Raw genomic sequence first — 20,665 nt, forward strand, 5'->3', positions numbered from 1 at the left:
AATTGATTAAACATAGTGGCTCACATCCAGAAATTCTTGCAAACAACATTTAAGGGCCAATGCTAATCAGTGCCAAGAGAGTTTTTCCCCAAAGAGAAAATGTGTATCTGTTTTATAAATGAATAATGCTTTAGAATAGAGTTTTACTTGCATACATAATAAAAATGTATTCATCAAAATTATTGATGTCCTTTTGTTTAGGGTGGACAGGAAATTTAAGTACAAGGTTTCAACCAATTTCAAATGTTCAACAGAATCCTATGACCAAATCATATTAAGTCATATTTTATCACTCAATTAAATGATTTTCATGAAATCTGATAATATGACGATATTCCCTGCCTCTTTATCCTTTTCAGAAGAGATCATATTAGAATACAAGCCCATTAATGACTTCTGAGTAACTAGCTTGGGGACTGCAATATAGTAGCAATTTTGAAGGGTCATAAATAAATCTGTAGGAAGCAATACCAGAGCAGTTAAGTTTTCTACTTTTGAAAAATACTGCTGATTGGAAATTTTCAGAAAAATATGACCAGCAAGTTATCTTTATTTATAAAGTAAATAAATCCTTCCTAATACAAATAGTTATAGAGGAAAACAAATTACCATAATATAAATTATTATGAAGGATACTAAGATGATATAATGTGGTAAGAACTGCAAAGTAAGTTACCACTAGTTCAGCTAGTTATGGCTAGCTGAAAAATTTTGTGAGCATTTCCAAAATACATAACTATGTCAGCATCTCCATCTTCAGAAATACTGCTTGAAATCTTGCAGATTACCAGCCAGTTATGATAGATCAAGGAACTCAACCTTTCCAGACCTATTCTGAAAACATGATTATCAGCTGTCTCACAAAGCATCTGCCTCAGAAGAATTTTTTATTTTTATCTTATTTTGTGCCTTTGAGTCAGTCTTGATTCTTGGCCACTGCTCTTGGCAAGTCCTGAAGTTTTCCTGGCAACATTTTCAGAAGTGGTTTGTCATTGCCTCCTTCTAAGCCTGAGAAAGAGAGAGAGAGAGACTGGCCCAGAGTCACACAGCTGGCTTTGTGCCAAAAATAGAATTTTTTCTGGTTTCTGTCCTGGGTCTTTAACCACTAGAAGCTGGTTCTCTTGGGGCAATTCACAAAAGATCCATATGTATAATGAAAGGAAAGAAAGACCCTTGGGTATAGCCACCTACCACTTTAATTTCTTAGACTATTTTAAAGCTTATGGTAGAGCCCAGAGAAATATAGAGAAAGGCAGGTTATGTCTGATGGTGATGCTTTGCATACATCCTATTCTATCTAACTTCCTATTCATTTTCTTTAATTAAAAGAATGTCAAAATAAAATAGTTGGGTAACAAAATCCTTTTACTGACACTAAACAATATGATTTTATTTGGCAGGAACATTTTTGCCATAAGAACTAAGTTTGGGACTAGATGATAGATCCTTACCCTTATTCAGTATAAAGTAGCTATTAATATATAACAATTATTTTCAAAACATATATATAATTCATTGAAAAATAAAGTTTTGGCAAATTGCTGAGATTGTGAAGTTTCTATTTTTATCTATTTAATTTTCTATTTTATTTATATGACCAATTTATAGTTCTTCATGTTTTAAAATATCATGACACAACTGAAGTAAAATTATTTATATTATAATTAACATAAATAATATAAAAATGAAAATGATTAAGCATTTCTCAATCCTATGTCTTTAAATATTAGTGAGATTAATTAGAAATATTGGCCTTCCAAATAAATAGTTAGGCTGATTATATGTTCACCTTGTTCATTTTTATAAGTACTTGAATCAATTGGTTGTTGCACACTTAGAAGCTAATCATGAATGCTACTGTATACTATTAGTTAGATATATATACTATACACTATTAGACCAGCCAAGTTTGATTAATGAGGTATTGCTTTAATTGCTATGGATTTGTTTAAATAGATTCTAATTAAGCAATTATAGATGAATTCTTGCGAACAATTATTGTAAGATCAACACCCACATAATGAAAAGACTAATTATTTAAATGATTATTTCATGAAAAGTAAATATTAAAACTATTTCTATTTATTAGCACACAATTACAATCTAACCAATGAAAAGTCACACAGTACAATTTTTTTCCTAATGATTTTTTAAGGTAATGATTCTTTACTACTTTATTATTTTTAAAAAACTAAATGGTTTGAAAATCCTAGCCATTGCCTAAAAGAAAATTATATTTTATAATGACATGTTTGAATTGAGGTCTGTGGGGAAAAAAACTTTCAAAGAAACATTTTTACATGACATTCTTGAGATGGTATTCATTTTCACATTATTCCGTTATCCTATTCTGGTGTTGTAGCACTTGGACTTTGATAAAGCTTCATTTCATCAGTGTAATTTAAATGATATGTTTTAATATAAATGTATACAGGAAAGAAGATTTCTATATACAAATGAATGTGTATTGATTTCTTAGCAGGCTACCATCTTGCAGTACTGTGGTGAGTATTTGGATTTGGAGTATCTGAATAGGGTTATTAAATAATACAAATATTCTCATTCTTTTTTGCAAGGACTATTTGCTGAAGTTCTTTGGTTTCTATACATCTGCAAAATTTTGGTAATTTGAGTTGCGAAAAATTAAATATAGTGAAAATGAAGAGGATGGTAATTGTTCTTTAGGTCCTTCATTAATCTTTTCCCAGTTGCTGGCAGCTGATTGAAGAGAACTTCAATTGCCAGGTCTCAAAGTGTTATAACTGCACCTGTGAGTTACCTTTAATCCTGGCAGCAGTTATCAAGGCCTGTCATTCCAATTCATGGGCAGTGGTTGCTGAATTGATAGACTGAAATGGAAGACATCTCCTCCAGAGATAGCTGGCTGTCACAATATGGTCTTACCTTGGGTAAACCTTGCTCTGGTTTTCCTTCGGCTTGGCAATGCTAGTTCTTCCAGCCCACTTAAGAGTATATATCATGGTATCAGAGGAATATGGAGTAGAAAAAGAGCCAGGACCAGAGTTCAAAGTCAATGAAATAAGAACCAGGATTAGCTGCTTTCTTGAGGGCACTTTGCACAAATGAGATCGGTGTGATGTTGTCCATCTGGAAAATATGCACCAAACTCGCTTGGACCTGTACCTCCATCAAGTTTTCAGCAGATAAAACTGATACATTTTCTGTCTCTCAATATAATTTTAGTCTGTTGTGAAATATTGACCAATTGTTGACTAATTCAGATAATACTTTTGCATGTTACTTTGAATTCTACAAGGAAGAGAAGCAATGTAAAATGTAATAAATAAAATGGTAATAATAAATAGTGGAAAATTAGCACCATTTTTTTCAATGCTCACAGCCGGATTCTAGAAGAGTGAACTATTATTTCATTCTTGTAGGGATGTATTTATTTAGGACACCAAGCTTGATGACTCAGGAAGTTGTATTTTAAAAAAATGACCTAGTTAATTTTAGATGCTATTGTTGGAAGCATATCAATGAAAATTAATCAAGAGGTCATAAAAGAACCACAAGGATAAAGTGCAGAACACTGGTGGGTGGGAAAACTCTTGGCAATGGCCACTACAAAGGCTTTAATGAGAGGAAAATACATTCTTAAGCAAATTAAAGACCAGTGGGATGATTAAATGGTAAATAATCATTATGGACTGTGTAAAAGACAGAACAATAGAATATTTGAGTAGTAATATACTGTCAATTTGCTTTGTATACAAGTTTGTTTCTGAGAAACTCAATTTATACTTTTGATGAAAACAAATAGATCTTAATGGGCCTGCAGTAGTAAATGGGTAGTTGGATTTATGGACAAAAGAATTTTGTCCACTTTCTCAGGCATTACTGAATCAAACTCAGTCCTGAAATCATCACAAGACTATTCCCTGGGCAACTCTTTAGGACTTACCCAATCATGATCCAACTCCAAGCAAATCTGAGTAACTTTATCTGACACATGAATATTTCTTATTAGAGCCCTGGATATGAGGTGCAAGCCACCCCAATAAAGAGTGAGTGATCCTAAAGATTATCTGCAAATGCAATAAGAGTGGATAAATACCAATATTTCATAACCCTTACCACCATATGTGCACAAACATGTTCAATGTATTTGCTCTTTGGCTTTCTCAGTTGTGCTCTGGGTGTCATTTCTGGCATTTCATTTGCCAGAAGTCATTAGAAAACCAGGGAGCATATGGGATTGATGCATAGAGAAAGGCTGCAGAAGAACAATATACTCAAGGTCTTCATCATATGTTTATTCCAGGCTGCAGCCAAGACCTTGGCCAAGTGCCTAACTGGTCTTCATAAAAAAACTGAAGCTCCCTCTGGAATCCAACCACATCCATGAGTTGCCTACAATAGGGGCTCTCAACCCCCATGCCTTGGCCCATTACTGGGCCTTGACTGGTTTGGAACCAGGCTATGGAAGTGGTGGGTGAGCACATGTATCCACTAATCCCCACTTATACAAGCAGTGGGTACCGTGTGCATGTGCTCCATTTGCGTGAGCAGTGGGGGCACATGCCCACCTCTTGTGCAAATGGAGGTGTGGGTGCATGTGACCTTTCCTATTACTCATATAGAACAATCACCTCCCCCCCCCAAAGGTTGAAGAACTCTGGCATAGGACAGGACAGATTGCAGAAGCCGTTGCCCAGAGAATTAAACAGAATCAAAGAGGGAGCTATCTATATTACTGATGGTAATATTTTCAAAAAACAGATCACATTGCAACTGTCCCAAGATAAGAATCAGTTCCAGTTGGTGACTTCCTGAATAAATTGGACCTTCTATCATTTGGGACAGATCCAGAATCCATGAATTCCCGATCTCACTTGGAGTCAACATCATGAAGTGACAGGTTAAAGTTCCCCAAAACTATCAATTTCAGCCCTAAGAGTCCACTGTTAACTATGCAATGAAATAAAGCAGCTCAAGTAGTGATAATGCTGGGCAGCAGGAATCATTAGTGTATGTACTGAATTCCAAACTAGTATGCTGACCTCACCCAGCAGTTTCACGCAATTAACAGGAGGCAAGAAAGCATCAAACTGTAGCACTGAAGTGGATTTAGATAATCTACTTCTTCCAGAGTTCTCATTAGTTTCACAACTGAGTTATCCCTGAGGTATTTTATAAGAAACTTTGCTCCAAAAATTTTAGAATAACTCAGTCAAGTAAATGGAACTCCATTGTGTGAAGAAACAGTTGGAACTGAATTGATAAATGTTGGCGCCCACCAAATTGTTGGTTCTAAAAAATTGTCTATTTAGGGCTCAACAGAAATCTTGATTTTCCATTTAAAAAAAGACTTTCCATTCCAAAATTTCCCCTGAATAGTTACAGTTCACAGAAAATGCCACACAAGTATAAATCTTTCATACCACAGAACAAAATGCCTCCTTTATAGCACATTCTGCCCAAATGGAAATGGCTTGAGAAACCATGGTCACAACTGGCACAATAGTCCACGGTAACTTTTGGAAGGCCTGTGTCAGGATCTATAGTGGATTCTTGAGGTTTTATGTGATTCAGAAGGTGAAAACTAAAAGAATGCGCTTTCTGATTTCCATACCTTTTCCAAACCCAACTGGAGTAGGTTTTGGAAAGTTTATTATTCTATGATAAAAGAGAACAGGGCCTCTTCTCTAAAGCTAGTGCCTCAATAGTTGGTTTTGCTTTAATTTTTCTTTTTTCCTTAATTATTTCTAGAATTTTATTTTCACTATTCTGATGTTTGATCACTGCAGGGGATTTTCTTTAGGAAATTAATTTCTTTTGAAAATTGTTGGAATATACAAGATCCAAATTTGTCCTAAGTTTTTCCATAATTCAGCTGTCATGGTGCTGTTGGCTAAAACATTGCCATGCCTTACAACAAAGTAACCTAGATAACTGTGTATAATTAGGTTGACAAAAGTGTAATGATATTTTGTTGGCTGTTAGCATTAGTAACCCCACAGTATTTGCAGGTATACAACTATTTTTTTCCCTATTGAGAAACTGGACTGCTAAGAGGTATGAGCATTGTCCTGGATTTTTTTTTTAAATGGAGTTTTCCAGAATTACTCCAGTTCTTGACTAGACCAGTTGCCAGGACTATGTGAAAATAGTTCTTCTGAGTGTAACCAGTGTGTATTTGCTCCATCACTGATTATGCTTTCTGACCATTTCTGAGGAACAAAGGAACAAGGGCTTCCTCTTCAGATGCTATGATTTCCAGTAGACATGAATGCTGGCAGCTTTCCTTGAAAAATTAACATCTGGCATCATCTTCTGAGTTAACAGTCAATATTCCATGCTGATATTTCCTGTAAGCCTCAAGGAGAGTGCTTCTGCAAAAAAACAAAAAGCAAAAGAAAGAAAAAAGAAAGATCTGTGACTTACTTGCTGCTGAGGAATTCTTAGCACTTTTCACAGAGGAGATTTCTGTTGGATGTTGCTGAGTACCTTTTTAGTTTTTTAGAATATTCTTTTTACTAATCTGCCACAAATATACTTTCCTTATCTCTTTTTTCATTAATGTCATTAGCACAATTATGTCAGATAGTGGGCAGAGTACACCTCTGAAGAATTTCACAGGCTTCTATGCTGTGGGCTAATTGCAAGAGTGTGGTTGTCTCCATTATTGTACAGAGAATTCTTGTGGCACAAAAGCATAAAATGTTTTGGCTTCAGTGCAATGTATTTATTTTGGATTCAGGCAAACCTTTGGTGTAGATATGCCCAAAATTATACTGTAAAGTTTTTTGAATGCATGAATCTTTAGGTAATTCTCATTATTTGTTGGTGTCCCATTCCAACTTAACCACCAGATAACAAAACAATGGGTAACAAGACCTTGAAAAAAAATTACTTAATCCACAAATGCACGCCTACCATTTTACATATGCATATAATTCCATCCAAATATCCCAAAGTCCTATCCAAACAGTATCACGTACTTCAAACCACAGATATAAAGGAATTTATTGCAGATAACAACATATTGATTGATAACAATATCTTACAAACAATGAATTGTTTGCTAATAAAACAAGTTAATAAGGGTCTCACCAATTTCACGAAGTTTCCTTTGGTTTAAAAAAAGCTTCTATTTTTCTACATTATTTTCAGGGTATTTGTAGATGTCATGGGTTGGTGGTTCTGAATCCAAATTAGGTTTTAAAAATGAAAGCGCTATCACTGGTTCATTCTTCATGTTTCCAATACATTCTAATATGCAGTGATTATTTCATACATATATTTCTAATATATTGATTTGTACATTTTATTGACATGACAGGTTTTGGCCACCTCATCAAACAGTTGTTGACACTGGCAGGTGGTCGCATGGTGCTAGCCCTAGAGGGAGGACATGATCTTACTGCCATCTGTGATGCATCAGAAGCTTGTCTAAATGTTTTACTGGGAAACGAGGTAACCAGAATATTCAAAGTTAATAAAACAATGTAAAATTCCTGGATATTTGTCATACTATGCTGGATTTATAATCTATTATTGAAGTAGGGGTAAAGGTCAGTAGAATTACTTTGCCTTTGTAAGTACTTATAAAAACCGTTTGTGGGGAAATTTAATATGGTGATAGTGGAAAACCTGTTTCATCAGCTATTCATAAAATGGAAAGTCTAAATATTTTTTTGAAAAATAATGCCTGTTTTTAACAGAAGTCATTGCTGCCTACATGGATCCAGCCCAACAGACAAAGTGTGTTATCTATCCCTAAGACATTTTTTTTCCAGACATCTGATCTTCCAGTGATTAATTTCCTTTATTTAAATGAAGATATGCAAAATCATTGCAGTTGAGAATTTCATTCATTAGTGAGTAATAAATTAACTACTTAGCTATTTACCACACAATCAGCTAAAAAGCTGATTTCAGCCTATAGCTTCAATAACAAAGTGCCAAAGGATAGGACTAGGTCCTGGTTTCCATAATTTAGAGATACAATTCTTTAAAGGCTATTAATGTCACAATTATAATCTTTTTTTTAGTGGAAACTCCATTTTCCAAATTGCATAAACATTGCACTCACTTTCATTTAAAAAAAAACCTGGAAAAGCCAGCACTGACTTCTCATGATGGCACATGCAACTGAACTCAAATTAGAAAGGTCAGAAAGGCACTCTGCAGTTTGTCAAATGTATTTATTCATGTGCTGAGGATTAGAATTCATAAACATGAATGCAGCAGGCTTTGAAATACTTTTGTATTGCTATTGTTGTTCTTGGCTTCTCTGTCCATGCAACAGTATGCTATTCCATCTACAGAACTTTTCAGTAGATGCGCACGCGCACACACACACACACAGGCACGGACGCACGCAGATATATAGATATGCATATGAAATAAGCCACTGTAAGCAAAACAGTTACTTCCAAACATTCACAATGAACAAATCAGGCTTGAAGATACAGATTAATTACCAAAAGAGGTGCTTCACAAGAATTTGCTTTTGAATCTGGGATGTTTTCTTTCTTTTTGAAGAAAACATCCCAGAAAAAAACAAATCATACAAGTATAAATATAACTGATTTTTGCACAGGAAATAATCAGTTGAGAAGCTATGTTGTGCTCTACTTAGCTACTGTTACTCGTTTTATGTAATAGTGAAAGATTGTTTATAATTTAAACATTTAAGGATATAATTATACAAATATAATTTTATTATGTGTTATTTATTACATTTATATGATACCTGATTCAAACTGATTCCGAACAGTTTACTAATGATTTAAACATGAAAAACATGACAATAATAACAAGAAGTAAAAAAAATGTAGATATTGAAAAATAAAAAATGGATGGAAACAAAGAAACCCTAAGGATAAAAAAAATTAAAATTACAGATAGTTGTGAACTTACAACTATTCACAGTGACCAAAGATATAATGGCATTGAAAAATGTCATGTATGACAATCATTGCACTTATGACTGTCACCGCATTCCCATGATCATGTGATTAAAGTGTGGGTGCTTGACAAACAATACATTTTAAAATGGTGGTAGCATCATGTGGTCATGTGGTCATGTGGTCATACTTTAAGACCTTTCCTATTGATGTCAGGCAAGTAACATCAATGGGGAAAGCCAGATTCACTTATCAACTGTTATGATTTACTTAACAACTATAGCAAAAAAAATCACGAAATTGAGCGTTATTTACTGCCTAGTATTAGTATTACCATTTAGACATATACCACTTCTCAGTGCTTTACAGTCCTCTCTAAGCAGTTTACAAAGTCAGCATCTTGCCCCCACAATCTAGGTTCATAGCTTAGCAATGGAAATTCTAGTTCCAACTGTGGTCATTAAGTCGAAGTATACCTGTAATAGAATATAAGGCCTATCACTGCATAATTTACAAATTAATTGAATATTTTTTTTAACTTTGATGCACTTAGTTATAAGTTAAATCATGAGAAAACAATGCAACCAGCTTCTCTTGATTGTCAGACTTTTTGCACCTCAGATAACCCTTTCACAAACATTGTAAAGCCACGGTTTCTAACATAAGCAGGTTTAAAACTTCCTCTATTACATGAGAGTGCTCCCTCAACCTTCTGGTCTAGCCCATTAATAGGATCCCAGAACTATTTGCTTATGAAATTCATCATGCTATAAAATAGCATCAGCTTTCAGTTCATCTCCGGCTGTTCTGGTTTGATGTATACCCTTTGAGATGGCGTAGCCAAACCAATATCAGTTGTGTATTGTTTCTTTCATCCATTTAACATAATTTATAATCTTGTATTGTTACTTGATTACCATATGGCAGTGGTCCCCAACCCCCGGTCCGCGGACCGGTGCCGGTCCGTGGAGTACCTGGCACCGGGCCGCGCAGCGGCCGGGGGCCATGATCCCTGCTGCCTCTTCACCCACATGCGCAGCCTGAGATCAACCCCGGGACTCGAACCTGAGAGCCGCCTCTCCGGTCCAAATCCCACTCCCACCCCGGCCGGCCGGCCGCCCGCCTTGGTAGCCCGTGGAGACGGAGCGCGTTCGGTTCGCCGCTATCTGGGGGCGCCGTCCCCATGACGTCACCGCGGAGTCCTCACCTCCTTCCCTGGCGAGGCTTTCTCCCCGCCAGCAATCAGAGGCCAGTCCCCGGGCAAGTGGGGACAAGTTGCTGGCCGGTCGAAGCAGAAGCGGGAGATTGGAGGGGGGGGGAGAGAGAGAGAGAGCGAGAGAGCGAGCGCTGGGCGGGTGGCAGCACGTTCCACAGTGGACTAGGCGCGCTGCGGGCTACCAACCCCCCTTCCCCCCCCACACGTACACACACTGCCTCTCTGGCAATTGGCTGCCCAGGAAGGGAGCGGGGAGCTTTCACAGATAGGAACGTGATGGGGTTTGTTTTCTTCCCCCACTCCTGAGCCCTTTTTTTTTTTTTTGCTTGCCTTCTGGGGTTTCCGCCATGGAGCAGCCAAGGTCAGATGGGGAGGCGGAGAGAGAGAGAGAGAGATGGGCGGGTGGCAGCTATCTGTGAAACATCTTCCCCTCCCCACCTCCTGGGCAGCCAATTGCCAGAGAGGCACGGTGGGGGTGGTGGGGGTGGTGAGGGTGGAAGGAAATAAAAAGAGAAGTTGCCCTTTCATTTTGCAATCTCTCTCTACGACCTTGTTTCATTCTCTTCCCTTTTGTTTCGTCCTCATTTCTCAATCTCAGCAACTTTAACACTTTTGGACTTCAACTCCCCAAATTGCCCAGCCAGCTAGAATAGATAGATAGATGGTGGATAGGTGATTGATAGATAGAGAGGGATGGATGGATGGATGGATGGATAAATAGATAAATAGATAGATAGATGATAGATAGATAGAGGATATATACACATACACGCATACACACATACATACACACAGAGAGAGACAGAGACAGACAGAGACAGACATGGATGGATAGATATCACAGAAGTGAGTACACCCCCTCACATTTTATCAATATTTAAGTATATCTTGCAGCAGTTTAGACATTAATGGCGGGGGGCCATGATCGCTGCAGAACAACGCCCCCCTACCCTTGCGCGCGCTCAGCGGGCCACGGTAAAATTATCAAAGGCTGACTGGTCCGCGGCGATAAAAAGGTTGGGGACCACTGCCATATGGTACCCATATACAGTGTAGTCCTTGCACACTCATTTGGATTAGCTCTTCTAAAATTTCAGGAAAGCAAGCAACAAAACAATCTATTCCCGAATTCTTTTTGTTTGATCAGTAGAAAAGACACAACAAGAACCAATTGTGCTGCCCTGGAATATTATGCCTCAGTTATAATGCATTTAACTTGGAAGGGAGTCCCATTAATTTCAATGTATTTGATTTCCAAGTATGTGTGCTTTGGACTACAGCCCAAATTTGGAAATTATACAGAAACCTAACTTGGATCTAAATCACACTTACTTGCATTCCTATGAAGCCAGTGGGACCAACTTCTAAATGTAAAGTTTTAAGGTTACAGTATTACAATGAGAATCAGTTTGCTTTTTCCCAAGAGTATTTATGTCACTTTATCATCACCTTTTAAAGCTAGAAAGGAGATGAACTGAGCCTATATCCCAGGTTTCCAGAGGCTTGTTTAAAGTGGGAGAAGAACAAATCCATGGGGGCTAACCATGTTATGTTCAGTGAAAAAGTTCAATGCTTAAAATATTGTCATGATGTGGAATCCTGTGCAGATGATATTTCCAGTTGAAAGGATGCCATGCCAAATGTATAAAGGATCTCACTTCATATATTAACATCTGATGTGAAAATGTCAGGAGTGAACAGGGATTCTGGAGTATAGTAAGAGCAGGCCTGGGCCTCCTTTGCTACTTCAGTTATATGACTGCTGAGCTTGGGTGAAACCAATTTGGCAGGAACTAGTGGTTGCTTCGCTTTAAAATCTCTTTCTAAACTTCCCTAGGGAGCCACTAAGAGGGATATTCTTTTGAGAAGTGTGAAAAGATTAAGCAGTTAGCTCCCTTCTAAAATCTGAAGTAAAAATACTGAATCCTTAATTGAGGTATTTGGGGCAAGGGAGATTAAGCTACTTCAAGATATTCATGACGCACTCAGTTGGTGATTTGAAAGCAAATCCATTCATTATATAAGCAACTATCAAAACAAAGAGACCTGTTGTTCCAACTAATTAGAAGAAAAGCTTGAACTGCAAAGGATAAATTGTTTAGATGACTAATTGCTTGAGATAATAGCATGAGATCACTATTTTAAAAGCAAGGATTTTTTTTCTGATAATCTCTTACTTATTTTACCAGAAATTATAATTGAAGAAAAGCTCTTTGTGATTAAGAAATACATAGCACTTGACTTGAACAGAACTTTTGCTAAAGAAACTAAGGTTAGGTTGACTTTTAAGTTCTCATCCTAAAGCTGATACTTAGGACCAATCCTGCCATTAGATAAAATGAGACAAGCCACCTCTGACAGCTGATTTGGGATGTAATGCAATTGAAAGAGCAGAACATGTGACAATTATTACATTTATTTTTTGTGTTTTTCGGTTAAAGAAAAGTAGAACATGAAATTTTCTCCCTCAGGTGCCAGAATAACTTGATTGCTTTTAGTCTTTTGAACCTTGACTTGGGGAGACAGGAAGGAAACACCTGCTGCCCAGAGGCTGCAGAATGCTGACCATGGTGAGACTAACTTTGCATCTTCAAGTTACTGAATAAAGGCAGTGGAAGTGACACTGGAAAAAATCCCTTAAGAGGAATAGACTTAAGCCATGCAGTTGAATCTTTATCTTCGTAGAATTGAGAATGAATTAAATATCAACACACAGGATACATGTAAGTGCAAGATCTCAAATCTTAGGGCAGGAATAAGAATTTTTTGAGACACTGGAACAGAAATCTGCTGAGTCATGAAGAAATGGACCAATTCTTTACAAAGTATTTTCTTCCGTCTCAAATTTCCCATTTTTATATAAAACTGGGCATGATTGTGCAGTGAGCTCACATTTCTTTATAAAGGCTCAATATACCTTGGCTCCCTTCACCCAGTGTGCTTATTTCTTTGAAAATGCCTTTTCTCATACAGTACATACCCAAATTTAATTGCAAATGCAAGAAAACATTGAAGAGGCCAAATGGGTTAGCTTCAACTGTTTAAAAAATATCCCTTGGTGTATCTTTTCAAGCATATCCGTCAACTGGGTCTGTTGCTCCTGCACTGACCTTAGTCAGTTGTTTATGTAAAATTCTTTTATAAAGATGTATTTCCACTCTTTCAGTTTTTGTGCTCTTTGGCTCCAGCGCTAATAGAATGCCAAGAAGCGTAGGAGTGAAGGTGATGTTGCAATATCTGTCAGCTATAGAGTGATTCCTTTTGTTCACTGCTAGGTCTCATGATATTTTCCAGGGACACCCTCTTGTCTATTTAGTTTAATGATTTTTAAAAATGGATCATTGCCATCAGAAATTATTCTCTGAAATACAGATTCTCTCCCTCTCAGAGAAAACATGATTTGTTACAATCCCTGTTTTTTTAAAATGATTCCTAACAAGAGTGCATCTGGGTCACAAAAGGTGAGAGCGTAATGATTCCACCTCTGGATTCTGATGAGGTTTTACTGAAATGCTGCAGAAGCTAACAGGAACTGAGGCCAAAGTTCTAAAATGAATTCTTAGCTATTTGCTAAAGCTACTAAGGTGACACAAAGGGAGAATAATAAAAGATATAACAATAATTATATTATTATTTACTATATTTACTTAGGTTCAATTTGCATTTCAATTAAATTATAAATTGTATCTGTTATACTCATCCATTAATATTATTGGAACCACCAGTATGCACATATGATCCATAGTAACATTAGTTTCCCGAGCTGGATTTGCATTTTTGATGCTTTTAAAAACTAATTTTATTAGCCTTTTGGTGAAGTGTTATCAACAACATGTCTCCCTTTTCAATAAATATATTCATTTGTCTAAAGTATTGCTTATTGCAGTTATAGCTCTACAAATAACGTCATTCCAATAAACCTACCATTTTTATTGAGAATGAAATACATCAATCGGAAAAATAAATATGTTAAAACTAATAGAAGGAAAATAATTATTTTAGTTAACATCCAAATAATCTCTAGAATTGTGGGTAGGGCAATTGGGATAACATGATTACTGGACTTTTATCTTCCCAATTTAAGTAGTTGCAAACACTGCAACTACCAAATTCTCATTAATTTTGTAAGTATTACCGGTATTTACTTACATACATATATACTTACTTACTTACAAAATAATTGTACCACATTATAAAGTTGTGTACTCAGATGACAAGCCTGTGTAAACAGTGACAATATTTCCATAATCTAAGTAAATTCAAGTACATGGTTATACAGGAATATGAAGACAAATTTAAACATTAGAAGGCATAACTGTACTGTACGTACAATGCTATATTAATATAATAATATGTTTAATTCACAGGTATTGTGTAATGCACATCAAATTAATATGTGAATTTTTCATGTTTTTATTTTAGTCATATGAACTATGGGATGGATGTTGATATTGTATGATCTTTTCAATTCTAAAGCAGCTTCAGTAATGTTTTGTTTTGGTGTACAGCTGCACGTATAGACACAATGGAATTTGATTTGTGAGTAGCTTACCCAAATTACCGAAATAACTAACATTTTTAAATGACTATTACATAGACATGCACCTGCTCAAGAGTCTCTGTAAATTAGTCTTGCAGTCATTGGAAAGCTCCCTTGGAATTCAATTACATGGTTGAAAAATAGAAAGTAAAAACTGTCTTTCTCTCCATGGAACAGCAAGGAAGAGTCACAACAAGTTGTCTCTCTAACTGATAGTTTCAGAATTCAATATTTTTAATATGCTGTTGCTTCCATTGAATTTTCAGTATATTCACACCCTTTTGTATTTGATTTCTTCTGGTTTTATTTTCAGTTGGAACCCATCTCTGAAGACATCCTTCATCAAACACCTAATGTGAATGCAATGGTTTCTTTGCAAAAATCTACTGCAATTCATAGTAAGTTTTAGGGATAATTTATCCCTAAATATTTAGTATTGCTATTATTAACCGAACTGCTTTTTAGGATATGTAAACAAGTCATTTTTTTTATGACTAGTCATGCCATTTAGTCATCTGGTGGATTTTGTCTTTCTCTCTCCATTAATAGAAGTTTCGAAGATACCTGGGGTTTTTTGTTTGTTTGTTTGTTTGTTTTGGCAGCTCTCCCATAAACCGAAACTTTTCAATACCTGGGCAACTGTTTCTATTGAAAGACATGGATAAAAATTGATCGTTTGTAGTACAAAATATATTGAGGAACTCACCCTGGCTCAACCAACCGACCAGCTGGTTCCGCCCCAAGCGACTGATGGATCCTGTTAGGTTCCAGACGGAGCTTGGGGCTATTCCTGATACCCTCGCCCACAGTTCGGCGGAGACCCTCGTCGCTGCCTGGCACTCGGCAGCTTCGGAGTCTCTAGACCGGATTGCGCCGCTACGGCCCCTCCGGGTCAGCGGCCCCCGGAGGCCTCCTTGGTTTACTGAGGAACTCCGGGAGGTAAAGCGCCGGAGAAGACGCCTAGAGCACTCGTGGAGGTCCGATAGGTCCGAGTCGAAACGGGCACTTTTAACAGCATGCACCAAGGAGTATATTCGGACTTTAAGAACAACAAAAAGAACATACATTGCCTCCTTGGTAGCGTCCGCCGAGTCCCGCCCAGCCGCCCTGTTTAGGATAACCCGCTCCTTCCTAAATAGGAGGGAGACGGGGGACTCCTTACAGGGTAAGGCTGAGGAGTATGTCCAGTTCTTGGCGGACAAAGTTGCCCGGTTTCGAGCGGACCTGGACTCCACCCCAGTAGATCCAGCCGAGACACAAGGAGAAAACTTGGCAAACCATCTCTGGGTTGAGTTTCAGGAAGTTGCCTCTGGGGATGTGGACAAGGCTATGCGAGCTGTGAGTGCCTCCACCTGCATACTGGACCCGTGTCCCTCCTGGCTGGTTGCCAACAGCAGTGAGGTGACACGAGGCTGGATCCAGGCGGTTGTTACCGCTTCTCTTCGGGAGGGGTACTTTCCCACCGCGCTCAAGACAGCGGTGGTAAGACCCCTCCTGAAGAAGCCGTCTCTGGATCCAGCTGTTCTTAACAACTATCGTCCAGTCTCCAACCTCCCCTTTGTAGGGAAGGTTGTTGAGAAGGTGGTGGCTCTCCAGCTTCAGCGTACCTTGGAGGAAGCTAACTATCTTGACCCCTTCCAGTCTGGCTTCAGACCCGGTTACAGCACAGAAACCGCTTTGGTCGCATTGACTGATGATCTCTGGAGAGCTAGGGATGGAGGCCATGCTTCCATCCTAGTTCTCCTGGACCTCTCAGCGGCTTTCGATACCATCGACCATGGTATCCTTCTGCGACGACTGCGGGAGATAGGGGTGGGCGGCACTGTCCTGCAGTGGTTCTCCTCCTATCTCTCGGACAGGTCGCAGTCGGTGTTAGTGGGGGGGCAGAGATCGTCCCTGAGGCCCCTAACCTATGGGGTGCCGCAGAGGTCGGTCCTATCCCCCCTACTATTTAACATTTACATGAAACCGCTGGGCGAGATCATCCGAAGGCACGGGATAAAATACCACCAATATGCGGACGATACACAGTTGTATCTGTCCGCCCCGTGCCAACTCAATGAAGCGGTGGACGTGATGAACCGGGGACTGGAAGCTGTTAAAGACTGGATGAGAGCAAACAAGCTGATACTCAACCCAGACAAGACCGAGTGGCTGTTGTGTTTCCCTCCCAAAAATTTGACCAACGTACCATCACTCAGGCTGGGGGGGCAAAATTTATACCCCTCAGAAAGGGCCCACAACTTGGGAGTCCTCCTGGATTCACAGCTAACTTTTGACCACCATCTCTCAGCTGTGACCAGGGGGGCATTTGCCCAGGTTCGCCTGGTGCGCCAGTTGCGGCCCTACCTGAATCGGGAGGCTCTCACAACAGTCACTCGAGCCCTTGTGATCTCTAGGCTGGAATACTGTAATGTGCTCTACATGGGGCTGCCCTTGAAGAGCATCCGAAGACTTCAGCTAGTCCAGAATGCGGCCGCGCGAGTGATCGTGGGCGCACCACGGTTCGCCCACATAACACCGATCCTCCGTGAGCTGCACTGGCTACCTGTTGGTCTCCGGGTGCACTTCAAGGTTTTACTCACCACCTATAAAGCGCTCCATGGTAGTGGATCTGGCTATTTGAGAGACCGCCTTCTGCCAATTACCTCCCTGCGTCCCATCAGATCGCATAGAGTTGGCCTCCTCCGTATCCCATCCGCCAGTCAGTGCCGACTGGCGACTACTCGGAGGAGAGCCTTCTCTGTTGCAGCTCCGACACTATGGAACAATCTCCCCGTGGAGATTCGTACCCTCACCACCATCCAGGCCTTCCGCACAGCCCTCAAGAACTGGCTAGCCCGTCAGGCCTGGGGATAATCTTATTTTCGCCCCTCCCGAATGCTGAGTGAATGTTGAGTTTTACTGTCTAATTTACTTTGTGCACATCTTTTTTTTGGTATTGTCCTACACTCCCCTTCCCTTTTTTGATTGTAAGCCGCCCTGAGTCCCCTCAGGGAAAAGGGCGGCCTATAAATAAACAAATCAAAATCAAATCAAATCAATCAAACTCCCATGCGCATGTGTGCACACCTCCTGCTGGCCACCTACTTTTTGGGTCTCTATTGCACATGCCCAGGGGCATGGCACATGCAGGAGAAGCATGTGCATGCTTGGCAGGGGAGCAGGGGGTTCATGTGCACATGGGGTGGGGCCAATGGTGGGTTGCTCTTAGCGCTGCTACCAATACACTGCTCGTAGTCTGTTGGTGCACGCATTGGACTAGCGCTATGCATGCGCCTGACATATGCTGTGCATGCATGCCCACTCTACCACCCCTGCAACATCTAACTGCTCACCGGAGGTCACGCAGGCGCCGCACGCTGAGCGCGAGTGCACAGTTGGTTCCTTCAAAAACAGGTATGGAACGCAGATGGGTGGGTGGGCGAAAGGAGCCACCATACCAGTACAGTGGCCGCTGCTCCTGACTACTGGTATGGCTGTACTGAGCCGTACCACCCAGAACCTACCACTGGGCAGGGCATATGCATGAGGGTCATGTGGCATTGCGCAGGCAATGAGGGGAGCACAAGCGGGTCACTCCCTGCATGCCTGGGGTCAGGGCATGCGGGGGGGGGGGGGTTGTGCGCACACTCTTTTGGCACCCAGCAACAAAATGGTTAGCTATCACTGTCCTAGACATTAATTTATATAAATTCAGAAATATAAAAAAAATACATGATCATTCTTGCACTTTTTTTTCAATGTTGCAGTCACACTAATATTTTATGATATTAGATCCTCATTTTTATATAACCCATGTTTGAATTATGTCAAGAATATATCATCTTTTTGGATCAATGGCTATAGTTAGTGGAATTTAAATAATTTAAAATAAACAGACCAAATAAAAGAAGAAGTGGAGTTTCACTATAAGTAAAAAATAATTACATATCTACAGAAACAGAGGACAACAATGATAAAAACTGTTTTGAATGCATTTGAGTCAAAATAAAAGGGGGGAAATGACATTGCCATAGGTGTATACTATAGGCCACCCAACCTAACAGGAAATAGATGAACTTTTTGCTAGTCAGTTAACTAGGTACGTAGGAAACACATCACAATAGTAATGCAGGATTTTAATTACCTTGACATCAACTGGGAGACAAACTCGGCACCAAATGGAAGATCAAGCATGTTCCTGACAAACCTAGCAGACAATTTTGTTTCCCAAAAAGTAGAGATGGTAACTAAGGCATCAGCCATATTGTACTTAATTCTCACTAATAGAAAGGAAATGATAGGTGTTCAAGATACAGGAACCTTGGAATATTGGAATTCAACATTATGCCAGCATAAGCAATAGAACAAAGTCAAACTAGAGTCTTGGAATTTAAGAGAGCTAATTTCAATAAAGTTAGAGAGATCTTGGAAAGGATTCCATGGATGAGAATCGTAAGGGGAAAACTTTGAAAACTTTAAAAAGTGATATTATAAAAGCACAGTCTAGCACAATACAAATGAAGAAAAAAACAGTTTCTCAAAAGAAATCAGCATGGCTTTATAAAGAACTGTCTGATAAATTGAAAGGTAAAAGGGACAAGTATAAAAAATTGAAGGAGGGGCATATAACTAAGATAGAATATCAGCAATTAGCCTGAATGTGCAAAGATGAAGTGAGGAAAGCTAAGGCACAAATGAACTAAGGCTTGCAACAAAAGTCAAAAATAACAACAAAAGAAGCTTCTTTCAATATGTAAAAAAACAAGAAAAAAGTCAAGAAAACAATTGGTCCATTAATGGGAGAAAGTGGAAAGAAGGCGACAAGCAACAGGGAGAAAGCCGAACTGCTTAACTCATTTTCTGCTTCTGCCTTTATACAAAAGGGGAAAAAAACAGCTCAACCTATCAAAAACTGCCATAAAAAAACAGATTAGGAGTAAAAGTTAAAATAGGTAAGAAAATGGCAAATGAGCACCATTCTACCCTAGATGTGTTTAAGTCAATGAACAGATGGATTACACCCCAAGGTTCTGAAGGAATGGGCATACGTGATCTCAGAATCATTGAACTATATCTTTCCAAGATCCTGTACCCCCGGGCAGCTACCAAAGGATTTGAAAAGAGCTTATGTAGTCCCCATCTTCAAAAAAAGGGGGGGAATAAATCCAGGAAACTGCAGAGCTATCAGTGACCATTTAGAACAGGGGTGCCAAATTTACATCATCACTGCGTATCAGGACTTTTTCTCCCTTTGCTAAACCAAACAAGGGTATGGCCAACGTGTGACGGGCCGCACGTTTGACACCCCTGATCTAGAGGCAAACAAAGTCATAACCAAAAGCCAACATGGGCTTGTAAAAAAACAGATCATGCAGACAAATCTTATTGCATTCTTCAACAAAGTGACAAAATTAGTGGACCAGAGGAATGCTGAAAATTTTTAAAAAGAGATTGAACAACCATTTGTCTGAAATGATATAGGGCAGTGATGGCGAACCTTTTTTGGCTCATGTGCCATAAGCGGGGGGAGCTCAGAGGGGTTATGCATGGCAGGCCACACCCATAATGCAATGCACGAACCCACCAGCATGCATGCACACATGACAGGTGCTCCCCCATTTTTTGCATGCTTTTTTTGCCCTCTTCAGTCTCCAGCGATTTTATAGGAGTCTGGGGAGAGAAAAAAACAACCTTACCCAGCCCCCGGAGGCCCTCCTGAGGCTTCAGGAGCTTCCTTGAGGCATCCGGAGTGCAAAAAACCAGCCCTACAGGCAAACCAGTAGTTTGGGAATGAACTTCCAATTTGCTCGTAGGACCGTTTTTTGTCCTCCTGAGCCTTCAGGGATCTTCAGGAGGCTTCCCTGAAGGCTCCAGAGGATTAAAAACAGCCCTACAAGCAAACTAGAAGTCACTTCCGCTTTCTCCGTTGGGTCATTTTTCGTCCTCCAGAGCCTTCATGGAAGTCTCCAGAAGATCCCTGAAGCCTCCAGAGGGCTTAAATCGGCCCTAAGAGCAAACCGGAAGTCCATTCCCAAACTTCTGGTTTGC

General features: G+C 39.4%; 1 protein-coding gene across 1 annotated transcript in view; it reads left to right on the top strand.

The window, feature by feature from the left end:
• Positions 1-20,665, top strand: part of LOC106556994 (histone deacetylase 9) — a 173,693-nt gene that overhangs the window by 128,428 nt on the left and 24,600 nt on the right. Inside the window, exons 12-13 of the mRNA XM_087714371.1 lie at positions 7,307-7,440; positions 14,946-15,030. Of these exons, the coding sequence (XP_087570497.1) occupies positions 7,307-7,440; positions 14,946-15,030 (219 nt within the window). The remainder of the gene's footprint in view (positions 1-7,306; positions 7,441-14,945; positions 15,031-20,665) is intronic.

This window comes from Thamnophis sirtalis, unplaced genomic scaffold, assembly GCF_051295495.1.
Source record: "Thamnophis sirtalis isolate CommonGarterSnake01/CBP01778 unplaced genomic scaffold, rThaSir2_p1.2 scaffold_4, whole genome shotgun sequence".
Taxonomy (NCBI): Eukaryota; Metazoa; Chordata; class Lepidosauria; order Squamata; family Natricidae; genus Thamnophis; species Thamnophis sirtalis.